Source organism: Prunus mume, linkage group LG1 (assembly GCF_029339155.1).
Source record: "Prunus mume cultivar Tortuosa linkage group LG1, ASM2933915v1, whole genome shotgun sequence".
NCBI classification, from domain to species: Eukaryota; Viridiplantae; Streptophyta; class Magnoliopsida; order Rosales; family Rosaceae; genus Prunus; species Prunus mume.
The window spans coordinates 23,129,742-23,148,953 of record NC_142698.1 but is presented as its reverse complement, the minus strand read 5'-3'; the positions used below and the strand labels follow the sequence as shown (position 1 = coordinate 23,148,953).

Below are 19,212 nucleotides of genomic sequence, written 5' to 3'. Positions count from 1 at the left end.
TTTTTGAACAATTTGACCTAAAAAAAAATTGAAATTCCACAAATATAATTTTATTTAAGAAATAGGTGGGTATTTATAGAGTTTACGGTTGGTATGATTTAGATTAATTTAAAATATTATTTTAATTCTTGAATTTAAATTTTAGCAATTAAATTTTTTTTTTACCATTAAAATAATTTGAATTTAATATAAATCGTTGATTTGAGTCTTTGTTGGAACTAAAAAACTAAAGCACTACAACACCAGTGCGCGACATCATCTGCAACACAACAACCGCGGGCCCTCCTTGCATGCGGACTGCGTCTTGGTCAGTGGAGATGGCCTTATATCCTGCTTATCTTGACTCAAATGTAGTTATATTGACTTGGAAGTTCAATTTCTCTTGTTCTTTTTCTTTTTTAATAAAAGAGGAACTAATGTATGATGACTTGTTTGAAGTGAAAATTTATGAGCAAATGAAAGTCTAAAATATAAAGAAATAAAACAGTGTGATGTTAGTGGAGATTCAAAATTTTAAGAGTTTTTGGGTAACTATATATACTAGTTGCACGTTCTTTGTTTTATTTTATGATGATATGGTCTATTTTTTAGTTTTCTTTCCTTTGTTTTAAGTTTACTGTTTTTTTCAACTAATAAAATGTCTTACGTTGAGAGCGTTGGTGTAGCGTTGTGATCCGGAAGAACATAGAACAGACTCATGCAACAAAAAAGAAGAAGAAGAAGAAAATAGAACCAAACAAACTCCATAATACAATGTAGAAAAGTTGTAATAGGAAACAGATTTGATCCTCTCTCTCTCCTTGTGAACATTTGGAAGTTTGCATCCGTTAGGCATTTCAATACCACTGGCTCATAGCGCCCATTGGTTGCGTAGATTTTGACTGCTTAGGGATCCTTAACATGTGAGCTATTCTTACTGTTGTTTGAATTGGGCTCCAACTTGTGCTTGTGTTTATAGAATTATAATACTTAAACTTTGGAATTGTAGTTGCATTTCATTTTCTTAACAATCAATCTAATTCTCTCTATTTTTTTTTCCTATCTCAGCCCCAATCAATATTCTTGAAAGAGCAAATGTGGGGACCAAATCTCACGTGTCATGGCTTAACCCATATGCCATGATTAAAAGACGTGTGATGATTGAACTTCCCTCCCACTAGAGAAGTGCATAGCGAGGGAAGTGGGGCTAAACTCAAGAACTCGATGCACTATTGAAATCCGGCTAGACCTCCAGCAAAGGTACGAGAAATTTAATTGAACACTAAGAGTTCGTTGCACAAACATTGACTTGAGCGTCAGAGTGGCTTTTGCAGATACTCACCCCATTTCCACCGTTCGTCCTCGGGAACGCAATTCAGAGTTCTTTTTCAACCAAGGAAGCGTGTGGACTTCAGTCAATAACATGTGGAGGTATTTCTTCTTGAAAGAAATCCTGCTCCAACAGTTGGAGCCGTCTGTGGGAATCGCACAAAAAGTCATAAGGAGAAGCCATGGATACACTCTTGCCTTGGAAGCTACGATGGGGGCATAAATTAAGTCTCCCAACAGAGAAGAATCTCTATACTCTTTTATCATTTCACAACTATAAATTTTTATTACAGTGCATCTTCTTGCCATAACACAATGTGAATTGGGCTATACCAATCACAATGCGTGTCCTCGTCACTGATGGGCTCCCATGCCCCCCTACTAATTAGTTCAATTTTGTTTGGGTTAGAAGCTGTGTTCTAGACTTGCTTTGAGTTCTAGCTGTTTCTTGATCCAACTCTGTTTGTATTGCTCCTTCCCGTTTGGGTTGTTCAATGACATCAGATTTCGACCGAAAAAAAAATTAACGCACGGCTCTAAAATCTCACAAAAGAATTTTCGTGAAATGAGCCTTCAACTTTTCAGAGATTAGTATCCAATTTTTATTGGGATGTATGCAACCGTTTGTAACAAATCGATTGAATTAGGGGCACGAATGGGGGCATGAATTACTGCCCCCAATAGAGAAGAATTTCTACCCCATGCTTTTGGTAGTTTCATGACCTAGCAGCATTAAGTTCGAAATCATATTATGTAGTTGAAGAAGTCATAGCACTGAATTATGAATTTGGAATTGGGCAACAAACCAATTTCTATGGAGGCACGAGCCGAACTGCAAACAGATAAGTTTTCTATTGTCACTTTCAGGATCCACGAATTATAGCATGGAACATGCTTACATGTTTTATCAATGCATATCTTCATGTCTTTCTAAAGTTTATCATGGCCTATATATCTTATGATGTAGATGAGAAGGGGTTGTAATTTACAAAGGAACTTTTCTGTAAAAAATTCTCAAGTTTCATAAAGATAATTGGTATTCAAATTTTAACTAGAACATATGCAGATCATATTCCACTTGTGCAAAAGCCATAACTTTGTGCCATGAATCTCTGAATTGGAGGCAGGTGTTAAATCCTCCAAAGCCAAGGCTCGCACATGATTGAACGAAACCAGAAAAATCTTGTAGGGGCTGAGAATGGAGTAGAGGCATATATGCAAAAATGCTCTGAGAAGGCAAAACCAAAGTTACAGCTTTCATTCGAAAGTAACATATGTCGATCAAAGTATTGGTGATGCCCTTCTATTCAAGATTTCCTGGAAGACATGATACTTGATCAATGAGAGCCAAGAGAACCACGTGTGATGTCTACACTGTACAAAAAGGCAGATTTACCAAGGCCAGTGAAGGTGACTGGTGCAATGCCTCTTGGGCCCAAACATTGCTGCCGTCGGAATTCAGCGGGTGCGCGTCGGAATTCAGTGATAAAGAATGATGATATCAATCCTGGTCTTATGACTCATGAGCTTATGGTATGTCTAGTGCGATTTTACAAACAGCTAATTTTTATTGTTGGTGAAGCCATGGCCTCAAAGACGTATGATCAGAAGCTTTTAAATTGATTATATATACATCTGACACATGCCAAGGCATTTTACTTATTGCTCTTGCATTTGGAAGATGATAACAGTTGCATGTATGGCCCTGAATTTGAATCTAGTCATATGCTGCTCAATATCTAGACACTACTACGCCTACGTATTCTGATTTTTGTTGATGAAATCAACATTATTATCGTGTGGTTAGAATTTGGCAGCCTGTTAACCTCTTGACTACATTTGCGTGGTCAGGGCAGCTACTGCATCACTCAGGATAATCCATAAACCTATTTCTATACGGTGGCAATTTATGAAGCCAATTGCACCGAAAAAAACTTTGTTGACGAACACATTGATAAGCGATAAGATTTTGGGGCTGGGGGGAAACATGCAGACAAAGAAGAAGAAGAAGGAGAAAAAAAGGCTAGAGACATTAGTTTAGGCGTTAGTTAAGTTGGGTTTAATTAAGAGTAAGTTGGGTTTTAATTTTAAGGATAGTGTGTCCAATTTAAATCCCTTAGATTAAATTTTACTAAGGTAGCATGTGGAAAACAAAATTTAAGTAGATCATGGCAAATAAAATCAAAGCAGAGAATCCGGATCCTTTTTTAGCCCAAGAGGCCTTTTGCCATGACAAAAGACCATGAGTGGAAATGCTCTTAAACCAAATATTTTTTTTTAATAATGAAGCTCAATAAATGCATTACGAGGACATAAGATCATACAGGATCCCCTATTCCTATATTAGAATTTCTCCGTCAAATGTGAAAGACATGTTGCATTGCTGCCACAAGCAAGACAAACGCCAATTGTTGGTCAGCTTTGGTACAAATTGAAATTTGATCACAACTTTTTTTTTTTTTGGATAAAAAGAGGGGGACAAGCCCCAAAACAAAACCCGAAAGCCTATTCAGTACAAATCAAATGGCCCCGAGTGACCCCCAACAAATCATCAGCTAACGCAGAGCTAGCCCAAATAGGAGCTGAAGCAAAAAACTGAATATCCAAGTCTAGATTATGGCTCCATTTGGCAAGGCAATCCGCCAATCCATTCTTCTCTCTGAAAATATGCTGGATATCCCAACTCTCAAAATGTCTAAGTATCTTCCCACAGTTTGAAAGCAAAGCAGTTAGAGGATGGAAACAAAGAGAATCCCTTTGTTGGAATAGATTCACAGCAATCTGAGAATCCATTTCAATGAGGATCTTGGTGAAGCCCTTAGCCACTGCTAATCGGAGGCCAAAAAATAAACCCCAGATTTCAGCATCCAAAATACGCCATTTCCCCAAGTTCACAGCAAAACCTCCACACCACTCCCCAACACAATCTCTAATCACACCACCAGCACCAATTTTCCCAGAAACATTCATGCAGGTGCCATCCACATTGAGCTTAACCCATCCATTTCCAGGCGGCTCCCACCTTAGCATAACCTGAGTTCTAGGCATATTCCTACAATTCATACTAGAAGCCTTAACCCAATCCAAAACAGCAGCACAAATAATCTTCCTAGGATCACAAGGTAAGTCCTCAGCATCATTAAAAATGTACTTGTTACGCCACTTCCATACATACCAACAAGTGAAAACAAACATGATATTCCAAGGAGACCTCCCTTCCCACTTAGCTTTAGAAAAGAGATTGCTCCGAAGCCACGAAGGATAATCATATAAGAAAAAAAACATGGAAATTACTTGGAGGCAGAACAGTAAACCTTAGCACGCCCACAATCCCTAAGAGTATGAATGATATTTTCAGAGTGCCAACCACAAACAGAACAAGAAGACTCCACAGCTAAATGTCTCCTAACTCTTTGCTCATTAGTTAGGATCTTACCTTGGAAAACAAGCCATAAGAAAACTTTCAACTTAGGCGGGATAGACATACTCCACAGACCCTTCCAACATGCATTAGACCAACTAGAACCCCCATGGATCAGCTATAACAATAAAGATGCCCATTAGAAGTAGGGTTTCATATCTGAGCATCTTGACTATTACCTCCAAAACCAATAGGAAAACAGGTGATCTTTTGCACCATATCCTTATCAAGAACAGCTCTTAACTTCTCAACATCCCACCACCCTTCTTTAAAGAAATTAGAAACCTTGCAATCCAAATCGATCCCTGACTGCACCCCTGCATACTCTAACAAAGGGAGATCAGCCACCCAATTGTCCTTCCAAAAATTCACCTTGTCCCCATTCCCTACTCTCCAAACCATTCCCTTTCTCAGCAACTCGACACCATAGAGAACACTTCTCTAAGTAGCAGAACAATCTTGCTTGGAGACCCTAGGAGTATCCAAGATAGAGCAGCCCTTTAGGTACTTCTTTTCATAAATTTGAGCCCATAACCCTTGATCACGAGTGTGCATCCTCCAACCAATCTTTGCTAAAAGGGCCATATTCATGTCTGCAGTTTTCTTGAATCCTAGACCACCCCTACATTTAGGACGACAAACCAAATCACATTGGCATAAATGAACCTTCTGCTTTTTTCCATTGCCTCCCCAAAAAAAATCCCTATTAATTCGATCAAGATCTTCACAAATGCTACCTGGTAACTTAACAGTCTGCATTGTATACACAGGTATGGAAGATGTGACAGCTTGGATGAGGGTAGCTCTGCTAGCCAAGGACAGACACTTCCTTTTCCAGGCAGCAAGCCTACTTTGCACTTTATCGAGCAGACCATTATACGTACGTAACTTTAGTCACACGACTATGCAAAAAAAAAAAAAAAAAATAAAATTTGATCACAACTTTGATTTTTATTGGTAGAGAAAAGGATGCATTTACATGAATTTTCTTTCACTACCCACAAAAGTCAGAATACATCTGTAGCTAATAGAGTTGAGGTCGATCCCACCGTACATATACAGTAAGTAAATATGAACTGTGGGGATATGAAGAACTTCTCATATTGTAGTTAAGAAATTTTGAGGACTTATAATTAAGGAGTTAGATCACCCTTCCATTATTAATTAATTTTGGAGTATAACCTCAACTTTTCTTCCTGTATATTTATGCTTCACGTTTCACTTAGTCATGATAATTCTTAATTTTCGTTTAATCACTTAAAAATAGAAAAATTAGCAGACTATTAAATATTAATGAGGATATTGACTTGCAGGGTGTAGAAATAGTAAATACCAACTTGCTAGTTGATCAGTGGGCAAATTTAATGTTGGAGGTCCCAACCATCACCTAACCTCACCCACAAACATGAATTATTAATTTACTGCACAACAAATCACATCAGAAAATCACTTTTGGTTCATCAAAACAGACTCTCGAGTTTGAACATACATGGATGTACTCATGGGTGGCCCTGAGGGAACCAATACTCAACCTGCAAAGCAAGGCCGCAAACTCTATGCTTCCACTTTGACGAATTGGCAACCCCATGAAGAAATTATGCTGCCAAATTAAATGACCCATCTTCTCTCCACTATTTATATGGCAAATCCACAAAGTCTGAAAATCATCAACAACAAAAACAAAAGTCCCTCAGAGGGACTGAAGTATTGGGGTTTATTTATGTGGCTTCTTCAAGTTGATGTGAAAATGTTGATGTCCCTTGTTCTGCTAGGGTTTATAGGATTGTTGGTGCGCTTGTACAATGGGCTTGTGGCGAAGCCGAAGAAGCTGAGGTCCCTGCTAACCAAGCAAGGCATTAGCGGACCCCCGCCTACTCTTCTTCTGGGAAACATTATGGAGATAAAGAAGTCTCGAGACTCCAGCAATGTTTCCAGGGAGGGTGAAGCTCCCACCACTCACAATTGTGCTGCTCTTCTCTTTCCATTTTTTGAGAAGTGGAGGAAGCAATATGGTATTATTACTGTTCGTTTTAAGTATACATGTTGTTCATCTATATCATCTATTTAGGGTAACGACCACAAACCCAGTCGAACCACCACAGACCGTCGTCAAACCCAGTCACTCGAACCAACCACCACCTAATTGAACCACCACTAATTCAAACCCAGTGGAACCACAACCCAGTTGAACCCAAATTGAACCACCACTGTCAAACCCAATTGAACCTTCCGGAAAATCATCCACCACCGACCATGGCTCAGTGGAACCAAATGGAGATTTGTAACTTCGAAGGGGATCTGTGACTTCAAAGGGGAATAAGAGAGAGATCAGGGGAGAGAGAGAAAATGAGAGGGAACCAGAGAAAGTTTGGGAGGGGGAGAGAGAAAAGGAGAGAGAAGGAGAGGGATATCAATATGGAGGAGAGAATAAAGCAGATAGAACCAGAGAGTGAGTTCAGGAGCGAGAGAGAAAAACAGAGAGTGGGTTGTTGTGAGGGAGACTAACAGAGTGGAGGCAGCGTTGGGCCATAGAAAATTCATAATAAAAAAATGACTACGAAAACTCATAAAAAAATGCTAGTATTTTCAGTGAGTCTTAATTTATTTATTGTTTGTACTAAATAATTAGGTTATCTGCAGGTGAAGTGTTTGTGTTTGCACTTGGCAACACACAGATATTATATGCGAACCAACCAGACGCAGTGAGGGAGATTACAACATGCACGTCCTTGGACTTGGGGAAGCCTACTTATCAATATAAAGAGCGCGGCCCTTTGCTTGGTCAAGGTATTTTGACCTCAAATGGCGCCTCATGGGCCCACCAGCGTAAAATCATTGCTCCTGAACTATACATGGAGAAAGTTAAGGTATGTATTTTGTATTGATATTGTGGATAGTATGTTTTAATATTGAGAGATTATGAATAATGATATTCACATCTTGATATCATATTGACAACCGTTTTTGAATAAACAATGGATGTCATGTTTAGAGAAGGTTTGATTTGTATATTACTATATAATTCATAGCAAATGCTGCCAAGAATTGTTGTGATTGCAACTATGGTAAATCTTGCAGGGAATGATCAACTTAATTACAGAGTCAACAGCTACTCTGATAAATTCATGGAACAGTAGGATTGAGGCAGAGGGAGGAGTTGCCGACATAAAAATTGACAGCTACATAAGAAGTTTCTCTGGTGATGTAATCTCAAGAGCTTGTTTTGGAAGCAACTACTCCAAGGGGGAAGAGATATTTCAGAAACTAAGAAATCTCCAGGAGGCTATGTCCAAGAAAATCTTTTTGACTGGAGTTCCTGGAATGAGGTACCTTATACTCACAATTGGGGCTTAAGGTTTTCTTACATAAATTCATGACCAAACAACTAAAATTGGAGAAAATTAGGGTAGAGACTTTGGCACTCTAATAGAGAGAGTGTATGCAATGCAAACGACTAATTTTTTTCTTTCTCATTTTCCACTTGAAAGGTAGTTTCGCCTATAGGTACTGCGAAATATATGGTCAATAAATGTGGTACATATAAGCTCCCCACAATCTTATAGTTAATTGCTATAATATATTGTTGCAGACACCTTCCCACGAAGAGCAACAGAGAAGCTTGGGCATTAGAAAAGGAGGCTAGCACTTTGATCCTGCAAGTAGTCAAGGAAAGACAAGCAGCAGGATATCAGAAAGACCTCTTGCAAATGATTCTTGAGGGTGCTCGAAACACTGATCTCAGCCCAGAAGCAACAGACCGCTTCATTGTTGATAATTGCAAGAACATTTACTTGGCCGGCTATGAAACCACAGCGGTTTCAGCCACTTGGTGCCTCATGTTGTTGGCTTCAAATCAAAATTGGCAAGAACGTGTCAGGGCAGAGGTCCTTCAAATTTGCCAAGGCCAAATTCCTGATAACGAAATGGTTCGCAAGATGAAACAGGTATACATTTTTACACCATTGAAGAATTTAAGATATAAGAGTAACTATCCTTCTATATATTGTTGTGAATTGGCATCGTCTTTAGGTGTCGGGAGGGAAAACATGACAGAAAACAAGAAGTGTCTGTCAAAAGACACCGTTAAAACACTTATCATCTTCCTTCATGTTTTCACTCTCGAACTTCATCACAACATCCAATGGTGAGCCAATTCACAACAAATATGTGGAAGATTACGTGATTTATGTTATAAACTCGGAGTCCAAATGTCATACATCTGGACTAGTAATATTTTTTTGTCAAATATATCAATTACGAATATAGAGCAACTTACAGTCTAGCAACATAATAAGTTTAGGTTGTCAAACAATCTGACAAGAGAATCTTCTCTCTTATTAATTTAAAATCTAACAACATGATATATTTAGTTTGCCAAACAGTCTAACAATGGTGAATATTTGACATGTTTAGACGTACTTTCATAGGTAGAAAATATCAGTTAATATTAAAACTTGACTATTGTTGAATGTGTGCAGCTAACAATGGTGATTCAAGAATCACTGCGGCTATATCCACCAGTTACTGTGGTGTCAAGGGAGGCTTTCAAGGATATGAAATTTGGGGACATAAATGTTCCAAAGGGTTTCAATGTTTGGACCACAGTAGTGACACTGCACACTGATCCAGAAATATGGGGCCCAGATGCCTACGAATTCAACCCAGATAGGTTTGCAAATGGGATCACAGGAGCTTGCAAGCTTCCCCACTTGTACATGCCATTTGGGGTTGGACCAAGAGTGTCTTGGACAGAACTTGGCCATGGTTGAGCTCAAGGTTCTCCTAGCCCTCATAGTCTCCAACTTCTCCTTCTCACTTTCTCCCAAGTACAAATACGGACCTGCTCTTAGATTGGTTGTGGAGCCAGAGCATGGAGTTGATCTCCTAGTGACGAAGCTGTGAGCTGTTTTATTAGATTGGATCTTTTTAACTATAAACTTTCTTGTAACAAAACAGAGTAAGTAAGGTTAGCTTCCTGGCTGTCTGTAGTTTACAAGTTTGTTCACTTGTTTAAGCCTATAGTATATAAAGTTACTTGTTCTAATAATGCATCTTTAATATTTCATCATTTTCACTCCTTGTATGGTTTATTGAAAGCGATGATATCACCAATTAGTTCCTGATTTGTTTTTCTGAATATTTTGCAATAATATTATTAGCATATTATATGCAAACCAACCAAACGCTGTGAGGGAGATTACAACATTCGCGTCTTTGGACTTGGGAAAACCTACTTATCAATATAAAGAGTGTGGCCCTTAGCTTGGTCAAGGTATTTTGACCTCAAATGACATCTTATGGGCCCACCCAGGGCCGGCCCTGAGTGATTGAAGGCCCAAGGCAAAACTCTAAGAGTGGGCCTTTTTATACATAATTTTTTTTTTTCAAATAATTAATTTTATTCAGATTATAAGAGTTATAAGAGTTTTAATGGATGTCCAAGGTTTATTTGCTTCTCTTGGTAACATCACTTGCAACACCTATAATTCTAAAAGTAAATCACTTGCATCCACATCCGAAACATGGTCATTGTTTAAAACATTTTCTAGATTCACACAAGAAATTTTCAATTCATTATCATCTAATCAAGTCAACTTTGCAGCATCATATAAAAACCCAAAAGTGTTCATCAAAGGGAATTTGAAAATAGTTTCTCTTACAGGACCTTTTTTTTTAAATTAAATCTCTCATTTTTTTCATCAAGATTATCCCAAACTCTAGGAATAAAATGTTCAAATCGTTTGCATTCTCACATTCATTTGTGTCATTCTCATTTTCATTTGGTGGTAAATCCTCTGCTACATTTTCAAGTGAACTATCAGTTGTTTATTAAAATATTTATTCAAAGATCCTCTTAAACTTTGAGCAATCTCTTCCTCTTTTTTCTTTCTTTGTCTCTTGAGATTTCCAGAAAGTTGTTTTGTAAATGTGTTTAAATTTGTATCATAAACACAAAACAAAGAAAGCAATAGCAAATTAAATTAGCAATAAAAGTAGAACTAATTAAATGAAGGAACAATAAAACATGAAGTTAGTTGCTGATGCCCATGGGTAGCTGATACAGTTTCACTAAGAATCAGTTTTTCAACTGAAAATTAATTTGGATAATATTTTGGATAAGATTTCCCAGATTTTTAGCGGAGGTGCAATATTGACTAAGTATGAAAAATGGTTTTTCGGAATAATCATTTTCCAAGATAATTTTTGGCTTTTATTCCTTACACATCAAATAAGAAAACTTGATTTTATGATTTTAATATGAATATATATTCACTTAATGAGCCATCATTTTTAGCCTAAATCGTATTTTGCACTAAAACCGATTTTTATATTTTGATTTGTGGGAATTTGATTTTCTAGTATTTTTATTTGAATCCAAATGTACTTATTTACATTGTAAATTTAAGTAAATGGAGTAATATAAAAATAAATAAAAATAAAAGGACAAAGACATTTACTTAAATGTTGAAAATGGAAATAAGGTATAGAGAGGAAAAAAAAAAGTAATTTTTTTCAATTTTATTACAAAAATATTGGCCAAAAGTGAAGAGTATTGGTTGGTATTTATAGAAAAAATTCAGTATTTTTGGGTATTTTTACATTTTTTCGATTTTTCATTTTTATTGCTGCCAGATCTTTGTTAAACCCCATTTGCCCCCAACCCTCCTTGGGCCCTTTGCTGAAAATGCTCTAAGAATCAGTTTTTCAACTGAAAATCCCAGTCCCACCCACTCTCTCTCAGAGAATCACTAAAAAATACTTTCGAGAGTCTGTTTGGTTTATTTTCAGGACAATCCCACCCACTGCCACAGTTTCACTGCTGCCGATGGGTTCTGCTCTGCTTGGTTTATTTTCAAGATTGTTCTTCCTTTATAAATGTTTAGCAGACTTCTGAACAAAAATAAAATAAACATATCCTGGCAGACATACTCATCACGCATGTTTCTTGGGCTTCTTAAGAAAGAATTAAAAAAATAGGCTTTTTGTAGCAATAGTCCCTGAATTATACCCTTCACTCAACTCTAAAAAAGCTGTAAAGATCCCCCAATTATGTATAGTGTTGGTGTTGCATTACTAGTCCATTTCGTCTAGTCTGTCTATTTTTCCATTAAATACATGGATAAACTTAGAAATTCATTCCAAATATGAGTTAATTACTATAGACGTCCTTGAACTTGACTCTCATTTGCAATTGGGTCTGTGAACTTTTTTTTTGGGCAATTACATTCGTTAACTCGATAAACAGTTACAATTATGTAATGTCGTCCAAATCTGTCAATTTGTCCGTCAAAATTAAGGGTAAAAGCGTCTTTTCAGTTAGCATGGATGAACTGCTCCTTCTTCCAGAATTATTTACTGTGCTGGAGAAAAGGTAAATTTAAAACAAAAATAATAATAACAAGAACAAATATATCTTAAAGAATAAAATAACAAAAAATTCAAAAAAAATAAAACTTAGAACAAGAACAGTCGCACCAAACCCAGAAAAAGGCACCCCATCCCAACCTCCCCTTCCGCGTACCCATCTCCGATGCTCAGCGACAGCGGAAACCCGTGCACCCCGCCCACCCGATGACTGCCATAGTGACTGCGACTCCTCGTCCTCCGTCGTTGACGACGGCGATGATTGCGTCATGACGTCGTCGTTTCGGAGTCTCTCCTTTGCCGTTCGATCTCGAACCTTCGGTGAGGTTTGTGGTGATGATAATTCAATCCACCCCTTTATGCCTCTAATTACCGTATGGATCTCAATAGTGCTCCCCCTTTTTCCTTTTTTTAATTTTTTTTTTCTGCCCTTATTTTCTAAGGAAGATCATTATTATTAATAAAAATTAAAAAAATTTAAATATTATTTAAAAAAAAAAGAAGAAGAAGGGAAATCTGGTACTTGGTGGTTGAGAAGAAGAATTTGAGTTTTTTTTTTTTTTTGTTTCCTCTGGTGTAGAAATAGCATATGGGTTTTCATCTTCAACTTGGGTCTGACTGAGGAGGTCTTGGTAGCTGTGAGAGAGATGGGTATTGAGGTTCCTACTGAAATTCAGTGTATTGAAATCCCAGCGGTGCTTGATCAGGTTGGTGAATAGGATACATAGGGCGTGTTGGTGAATGGGGGTGAATGATGACGATGGAGAGCTTGATCGGGTTGGTGAATAGGATACAGAGGGCGTGTACTGTGCTGGGTGACTATGGAGGCAGTGATAATTCTTTTTCTTTGTGGGAAGCTTTGCCCTCTGTTGTCGTCGTAGGTGGCCAAGTCTATCTCTCCCCTCACCGCCTTTGAATCATTTTGTCCCATTTTTTATGATCTTTGTTTGTTAAAGAGGGTTTTAAGTAGAAAAAGTGAGAAAGGATGAGACTTTTTTGGTAGATATTGATTGAAAATTACTTTCAGTGAGAAAAAAAAAACACGAATTTTGGTTTAAGAGACAAAGTGGAATTGATGTTCTTTTTATTATTGTTGTTTTTTAACGTTTGGTTTCCCACTGAACTTCACACGCGGGATTATCCAGTGAAGGAGACTCTTGGAACTTAAAATGACGCTTTTACCCCTCATTTTAACAGGCAAATTGACAGACTTTGATGACAGAACCTAATTGCAACTGTTTGTCTAGTTAAAGAATATAATTGCCCGAAAAAAAGAAAAAAAAATTCACAAACCCAATTGCAAATGGAGGTCAAGTTCAGGGACGTCTACTGTAATTAACCCTTCCAAATATTTATAAAAACGAAATAACAAAAAATAAATAAATAAGGGTTATTTGTAAAAATTATCCTCAATTATGCTCGGAGTTACATTTTGGTCACTCAACTCTAAAAATAATTATAAAGGTCACTTAATTAAGTGTTGTATTGCACCATTAATTCCTACCATTAAGTCTCTCTAACGGTAGGGACTAATGGTGCAACACCATACCTAATTGAGTGACCTCTATTTTTAAAGTTGAGTGACCAAAATATAACCATTGTTACAAAAAGAGTTTCAAAAACACCCAAAATGGTTGAAATTATAAAAAAAGCACTATTAAAACATATAAACACGTTGACTTTGTGGTTGATTTTGTAATTTTTATTTATAAATTTGTAAAAAAAAAACCTAAAAAATAAAGCCCTATGCCTTTTCTTTTTTTGCTGGAAAGCTGTCCATGCCCGACATATATTAAAAAAAAATGAACTTTCTAGTTTTTTAATGAGGAAATTTAGTTTTTTTTTTTTGGCACATACATATATTATATAATCGGCTATAAATTTTTTTTTGGGCCCCTTTAAATCTTGGGTCCTGGGCGATGGCCCTAGTTGGCCTTGACCAAAGGTCGGCTTTGGGTCCACCAGCGCAAATTCATTGCTCCTAAACTATACATGAAGAAAGTTAAGGTATGTATATTTCAAATGAAACATTTATTTTGGATTGATATTGTTTGTTAAACATTAATGCACACTTGTGTGATAAAATTATAAAATTCTAGAATAATTGAGAGAATTACTAAGTATAAGTTGGTTGACTCTTACTAGAGCCATCCTAATAATTATCTATTGTAATTGTAACTACTAGAATTATAGGACTAACTTGTAGCTAAAAATGACTTTAGATAAGTCGGTTACTGTGCAATCGACTTGTCCAAGTAAATTGCCAATTTAGTTAGTCGGTTAGCATATGTATAAATAAGTAGTCAGCCAACACAAGTAATCAAGCCTTGTACCTTTCCTACTTCATTTAAATAAAACTACTTTGTTACTCTTTCAAAAGTTTTCCATTCCAAGTTAAGCTATTGTCCTAAACACTAAACCAACTATTTCCTAAGCCTCTTCTCCCACAAACTAACATTGTTATACAATAAGTATCAAGAACATATTAGTAATACTGATAAGTTTGCTTGCCACTATAATCACGTTTTAATACTGATACAAATCAATATCAACAATTAGTTCTTTAATAAATAATGAACGTCATGTATAGAAAAGATTTGATTTGGCACACCAAAAATTGTTGTGATTGCAACTATATATGGTAAATCCTGCAGGGGATGATAAACTTAATTACAGAGTCAACAACTACTCTGATAAATTCATGGAGCAATAGAATTGAAGCAGGGGGAGGAGTTGCTGACATAAAAATTGACAACCACATGAGAAGTTTCTCTGGCGATGTTATCTCAAGAGCTTGTTTTGGAAGCAACTATTCCAAAGGGGTAGAGATGTTTAAGAAACTAAGAAATCTCCAGGAGGCTATGTCCAAGAAAATCTTTTTGACTGGAGTTCCTAGAATGAGGTACCATATGTTGAGAGTGTTTGTCCCAAATTGAAATGTTAAGGGACCTAGTTTGGGTTTATAAGGAGTTGGGCTACTCCCCTCATTGCCAATTGATTTTGAGGTGGAACCTCAACTTTCTTCATGGTATCAGAGCAAGACTTCACGTGTTGGACCCAACAGCCACACGTGCTCCCACGCCACCCAATATGTGTTGTCCACATATTAGGCTTGAAAGTTCGCCACATATGCGGGCGAGTTGAGAGTGTTTGTCCCACATTGAAATGTTAAGGGACCTACCCAAAACTATTTGGCGGATTACATCTCCACCATGAAAAGTTACATGAAAGATATAGAAGGTGTATGCAACGGGAACAGGCGTTTTTTTTCCTTTTCCCACTTGTACAGGTAGTCTTATCTGGATATGTGTGAGAGATATGGAACATTTGCTCTATAAATAATGTAATTCCCCACAGTCCTAATTAATAGCAATATTATACTGTTGCAGACACCTCGCCACAAAGAGCAACAGGGAAGCTTGGGCATTAGCAAAGGAGGCTAACACTTTGATCCTGCAAGTAGTGAAGGAAAGACAGGCAGCAGGATATGAGAAAGACCTCTTTCAAATGATTCTTGAGGGTGCTCGAAACACTGACCTCAGCCCAGAAGCAACAGACCGCTTCATTGTTGATAGTTGCAAGAACATTTACTTGGCCGGCTATGAAAGCACAATCAAGAATGGCAAGAACGTGTCAGAGCACAGGTCCTTCAGATTTTCCAAGGCCGGATTCCTGATAACGAAATGGTTCGCAAGATGAAACAGGTATAGATTTGTACACCATTGAAGAATTTAAGATATAGGTTTGAAGAGTTACTAATTGCTGACTATCTATTGTCCATATTATTGTGAATTGACTCGCCATTTGGGGTCAGGATCAAGCTTGGGGATGAAAATAAGAAGAAAAATGAGAAGGGTGTCAAAATACTGCATCTCGTTTTCCCTTCTTGTTTTCACTCCCGAACTTCATCCCTACACCGCATGACTAGCCAATTCACAACAAATATGTGGAAGATTACGTGATTTATATTATAAATTGTGAATCAAATGCCATAAACTTAGGCGAGTAATGTTCTTTTGTCAGGCATATGTGTATATTGTCATTTTTCAACTAATATATTTAGGTAGTCAAACAACCTGACAAGAGAATATTTTCCATATTTAGACGCACTTTTATATGTAGCAAGTAATATCAGTTATCAATTACCATAAAAACTTGACTATTGTTGAATGTGTGCAGCTAACAATGGTGATTCATGAAACACTGCGGCTATATCCACCAGTTACTGTGGTGTCAAGGGAGGCTTTCAAGGAGATGAAATCTGGGGACATAAATGTTCCAAAGGGTGTCAATGTTTGGACCACAGTAGTGACCCTGCACACTGATCCAGCAATCTGTGGCCCAGATGCCTACAAATTCAACCCAGATAGGTTTGCAAATGGGATCACAGGAGCTTGCAAGCTTCCCCACTTGTACATGCCATTTGGGGTTGGACCAAGAGTGTGTCTTGGGCAGAACTTAGCCATGGTTGAGCTCAAGGTTCTCATAGCCCTCATAGTTTCCAACTTCTCCTTCTCACTTTCTCCAAAGTATAACCATGGACCTGCTCTTAGATTGGTTGTGGAGCCAGAGCATGGAGTTGATCTCCTAGTGAGGAAGCTGTGAGCTTCCCCTTGGATCGGATCTGGATTTTCAAGAGAAACAAGACAGGAGAGAGAGAGAGAGAGAGAGAGAGAGAGAGTTATTTGTATATTAACTTCTACATGTTTTAAGCCTATGTTTTCCCTTGGATTGGTGAATGTTTTCACATTGCTTGTTCTCATATTGTAATGATAATAAATGTATTGTATAATGTCAAGTTTGTACTTCCTTTTTTCCCATTTAAGGTGAACCATTAGTTGGATTGGACATCTCCAGTATGTGTTTGCAATGTGTTATTTGGCCTTCTTCAAAGAACACAGGGTGTCTACATTGTGCTTGATATTGAACAAATTAAGGTCTTCAAAGTTAAGCAAGAATTAGCTTGTATAAATCTTAAACAATATTATTAATATAGTTTGCTGATTTCGAATTCTTTTCTACCTCTACTTTTATGGTTTTTCTGAAAGGTAGGTTTAAGCTCAAATATGCTGACATGGAATATCAAACCTAGGAGAAAAATGGAAATATGCACAATTAGTGCTAGATGGACGACATTGTAGATCACATCAAATATAGCAAATGTGTGACATATTTATGCACGTAGATCCTAAATATGGTCTAAAAATACTATAGGACACAGGTGAAATAGCATTTTCTGAAAAGACACGTGGCGACAGGCGAGAGGAGTTGTGGACGGAAGTTAAACAGGCACCAACAGAAGAACAAAACCTCCTTGTTCCTCGTATTTATGTTTGGGATTCAGATTTGAGAGAGAAAGAAAGCATGAACTAGTAATGCGTTAATGAAGGTTGTTTGATGGGATTGTTGCAATTCTTAATCTGTTTTGTTGGTCACATGCATTGCAGGTTAAGTTGTCAAAAGAGTAATTGATGCAATTGTAATTTGTAGCTGTATTATAGATACATAGAAACATTAGAACGTTCATAGAAATGCTGGATCCCGTGGATATGGATATTGCTGATTCTGATTTTCTCAACAACCAACTTGATAATGGAGACTCTTCTGACTCTGACATTGATAATTACTGCATGTCTTTTACTTGTAAGAATCGCTTATTCGGCCGCCAGAAGCCTCTTCATGTTGTCCTCGGCGCTGGTGTATGTACGTAATTGTAGTTTTTCTTAATTTTTCTGATTGCTGTGAATCTCAGAGTGTGATTTATTTATGATCCCATTTGTCTCTTTTCAGCTGCTGACATTATACTTTGGAGAAACAAGCAGATCTCAGCCTACATTTTTATGGGTGCTACACTTACATGGCTTCTCTTTGAGAGGACAGGTTATAACTTGGTTGTGTTTGTTTGCCATGCTTCATTGCTTTCATTGACAGCCTTGTTCTTGTGGTACAATTTGGGTTCCTTCATCTATGTGTGAGCTCCTTAATTTTCTTTTATTTAAACTGCATTTCGATTGGTGTTTTTTTTTTTAATTGGTACCTTCATCATATGCGTCTGTGTTGTGATTTCTGGATAGAATATGATGAAACAGGTCTCCACCAGAAATACCAGAGACTATCTTACCACAACATCTGTTTATGAGGACCGCTATTTCCTTGACAGCTACATATAATCAAGCATTAAGGTCGTTTCGGCATGTAGTTTTTGGGACAGACATAAGAGATTTCCTATCGGTACCGCCCTTTTTGTCCCCACTGAGGCTTTATTTATGCTGCAAGGATAGTAAATATTGATTGAATCTTGCAACTTTGACATGATGAATTCATTTGCAGGTGGCGCTGGTTTTGTGGGTTCTCTCTGTTGTCGGACATCTATGCAGTTTCTTGAGTTTCCTTTACATAGGTTGGTATCAGCTCCAGTTTTTTCATGGCTAGGAAGTTGGATAGAGCATTGGCAATTGGTGACTAGCTTTTTTTGTTTCCTCATGCTGCTCTTGGTTTTAGTCCCCGGTGATCTCCACCATCGTTGTTTTAGTTTTTTGTTTTACAAAAATTGATATTGTTTGCTATGTTTTTTCCCCGGTGATTTCCACTTAGTGTCGAGTGAACAACGGTTTATTTTTAGTTTGCTTAGTATGTTAGCAGAGATGAGTGCTGAATCTTTCTTCTTGGTTGTGCAGTATTTGTGATACTGATGATAGTGCCAGCGCTGTATGACAACCTGGAGGATAGCGTTGACTCCTTTGCAGAGAAAGCACTAATTGCAATAAACAAGCAGTACGCAGCGTTGGATGAAAAAGTTATCCAAAAACTCAAAAAGAGTGTAATTTCTTCCAAGAATGGGAAGCAACAATAATTATTTGAGGTTCTGCTGGACCTTTCCTCTTCGTATAGTCGGTACAGTTCATATGTCGTTCTTGCTCGTTTTGTTCCGTCAGTTAATTTTATTTTATTTGTCTGATCAAATCTGCAAAATAAAGATGTAGAAAGGAAAATATATATGCTGCTTTCTATCTGTTTTGCTAGTAGCCTTGTTTAGTTTTCCTTGAGGAGTAAGTAATCATTCATCATCCTTGTTATATGAGAGAAAATGTATTGTTCCAATTTTGGTTTCTGATGCA

General features: G+C 37.3%; 1 protein-coding gene, 2 long non-coding RNA genes and 2 pseudogenes across 5 annotated transcripts; all 5 read left to right on the top strand.

Moving 5' to 3' along the window:
- The first annotated feature begins 1,031 nt into the window (after positions 1–1,031).
- Positions 1,032–3,066, top strand: LOC148921356 (uncharacterized). Its single transcript, XR_016123393.1, has 2 exons — positions 1,032–1,239; positions 1,314–3,066. It is a non-coding gene; the product is annotated as an uncharacterized LOC148921356 (long non-coding RNA).
- A 3,136-nt stretch (positions 3,067–6,202) lies between these two features.
- On the top strand, positions 6,203–9,849 carry LOC103342829 (cytochrome P450 714C2-like; annotated as a pseudogene). The gene is made up of 5 exons (XR_016123377.1): positions 6,203–6,741; positions 7,370–7,596; positions 7,808–8,055; positions 8,319–8,673; positions 9,208–9,849. The product of XR_016123377.1 is annotated as a cytochrome P450 714C2-like (transcript).
- A 2,077-nt stretch (positions 9,850–11,926) lies between these two features.
- LOC148921355 (uncharacterized) lies at positions 11,927–13,137 on the top strand. The gene is made up of 2 exons (XR_016123265.1): positions 11,927–12,420; positions 12,675–13,137. It is a non-coding gene; the product is annotated as an uncharacterized LOC148921355 (long non-coding RNA).
- Positions 13,138–15,460: 2,323 nt separating this feature from the next.
- On the top strand, positions 15,461–16,946 carry LOC148921354 (cytochrome P450 714C2-like; annotated as a pseudogene). Its single transcript, XR_016125315.1, has 2 exons — positions 15,461–15,798; positions 16,274–16,946. The product of XR_016125315.1 is annotated as a cytochrome P450 714C2-like (transcript).
- Positions 16,947–17,447: 501 nt separating this feature from the next.
- LOC103318588 (reticulon-like protein B2) lies at positions 17,448–19,135 on the top strand. The gene is made up of 5 exons (XM_008219992.3): positions 17,448–17,797; positions 17,885–18,065; positions 18,184–18,325; positions 18,425–18,494; positions 18,772–19,135. The coding sequence occupies exons 1-5, from the start codon at positions 17,626–17,628 to the stop codon at positions 18,945–18,947; spliced, it is 741 nt and encodes a 246-aa protein (XP_008218214.2). The 5' UTR covers positions 17,448–17,625; the 3' UTR covers positions 18,948–19,135.
- Positions 19,136–19,212: the final 77 nt, after the last annotated feature.

Coding starts and splice junctions, on each gene's coding strand:
- LOC103318588 (XM_008219992.3), top strand. CDS start 17,626: ATGCTGGATCCCGTGGATATGGATATTGCTGATTCTGATTTTCTCAAC. Junction 17,798..17,884: donor TGTCCTCGGCGCTGGTGTAT/GTACGTAATTGT, acceptor GTCTCTTTTCAG/CTGCTGACATTATACTTTGG. Junction 18,326..18,424: donor ACATAAGAGATTTCCTATCG/GTACCGCCCTTT, acceptor ATTCATTTGCAG/GTGGCGCTGGTTTTGTGGGT.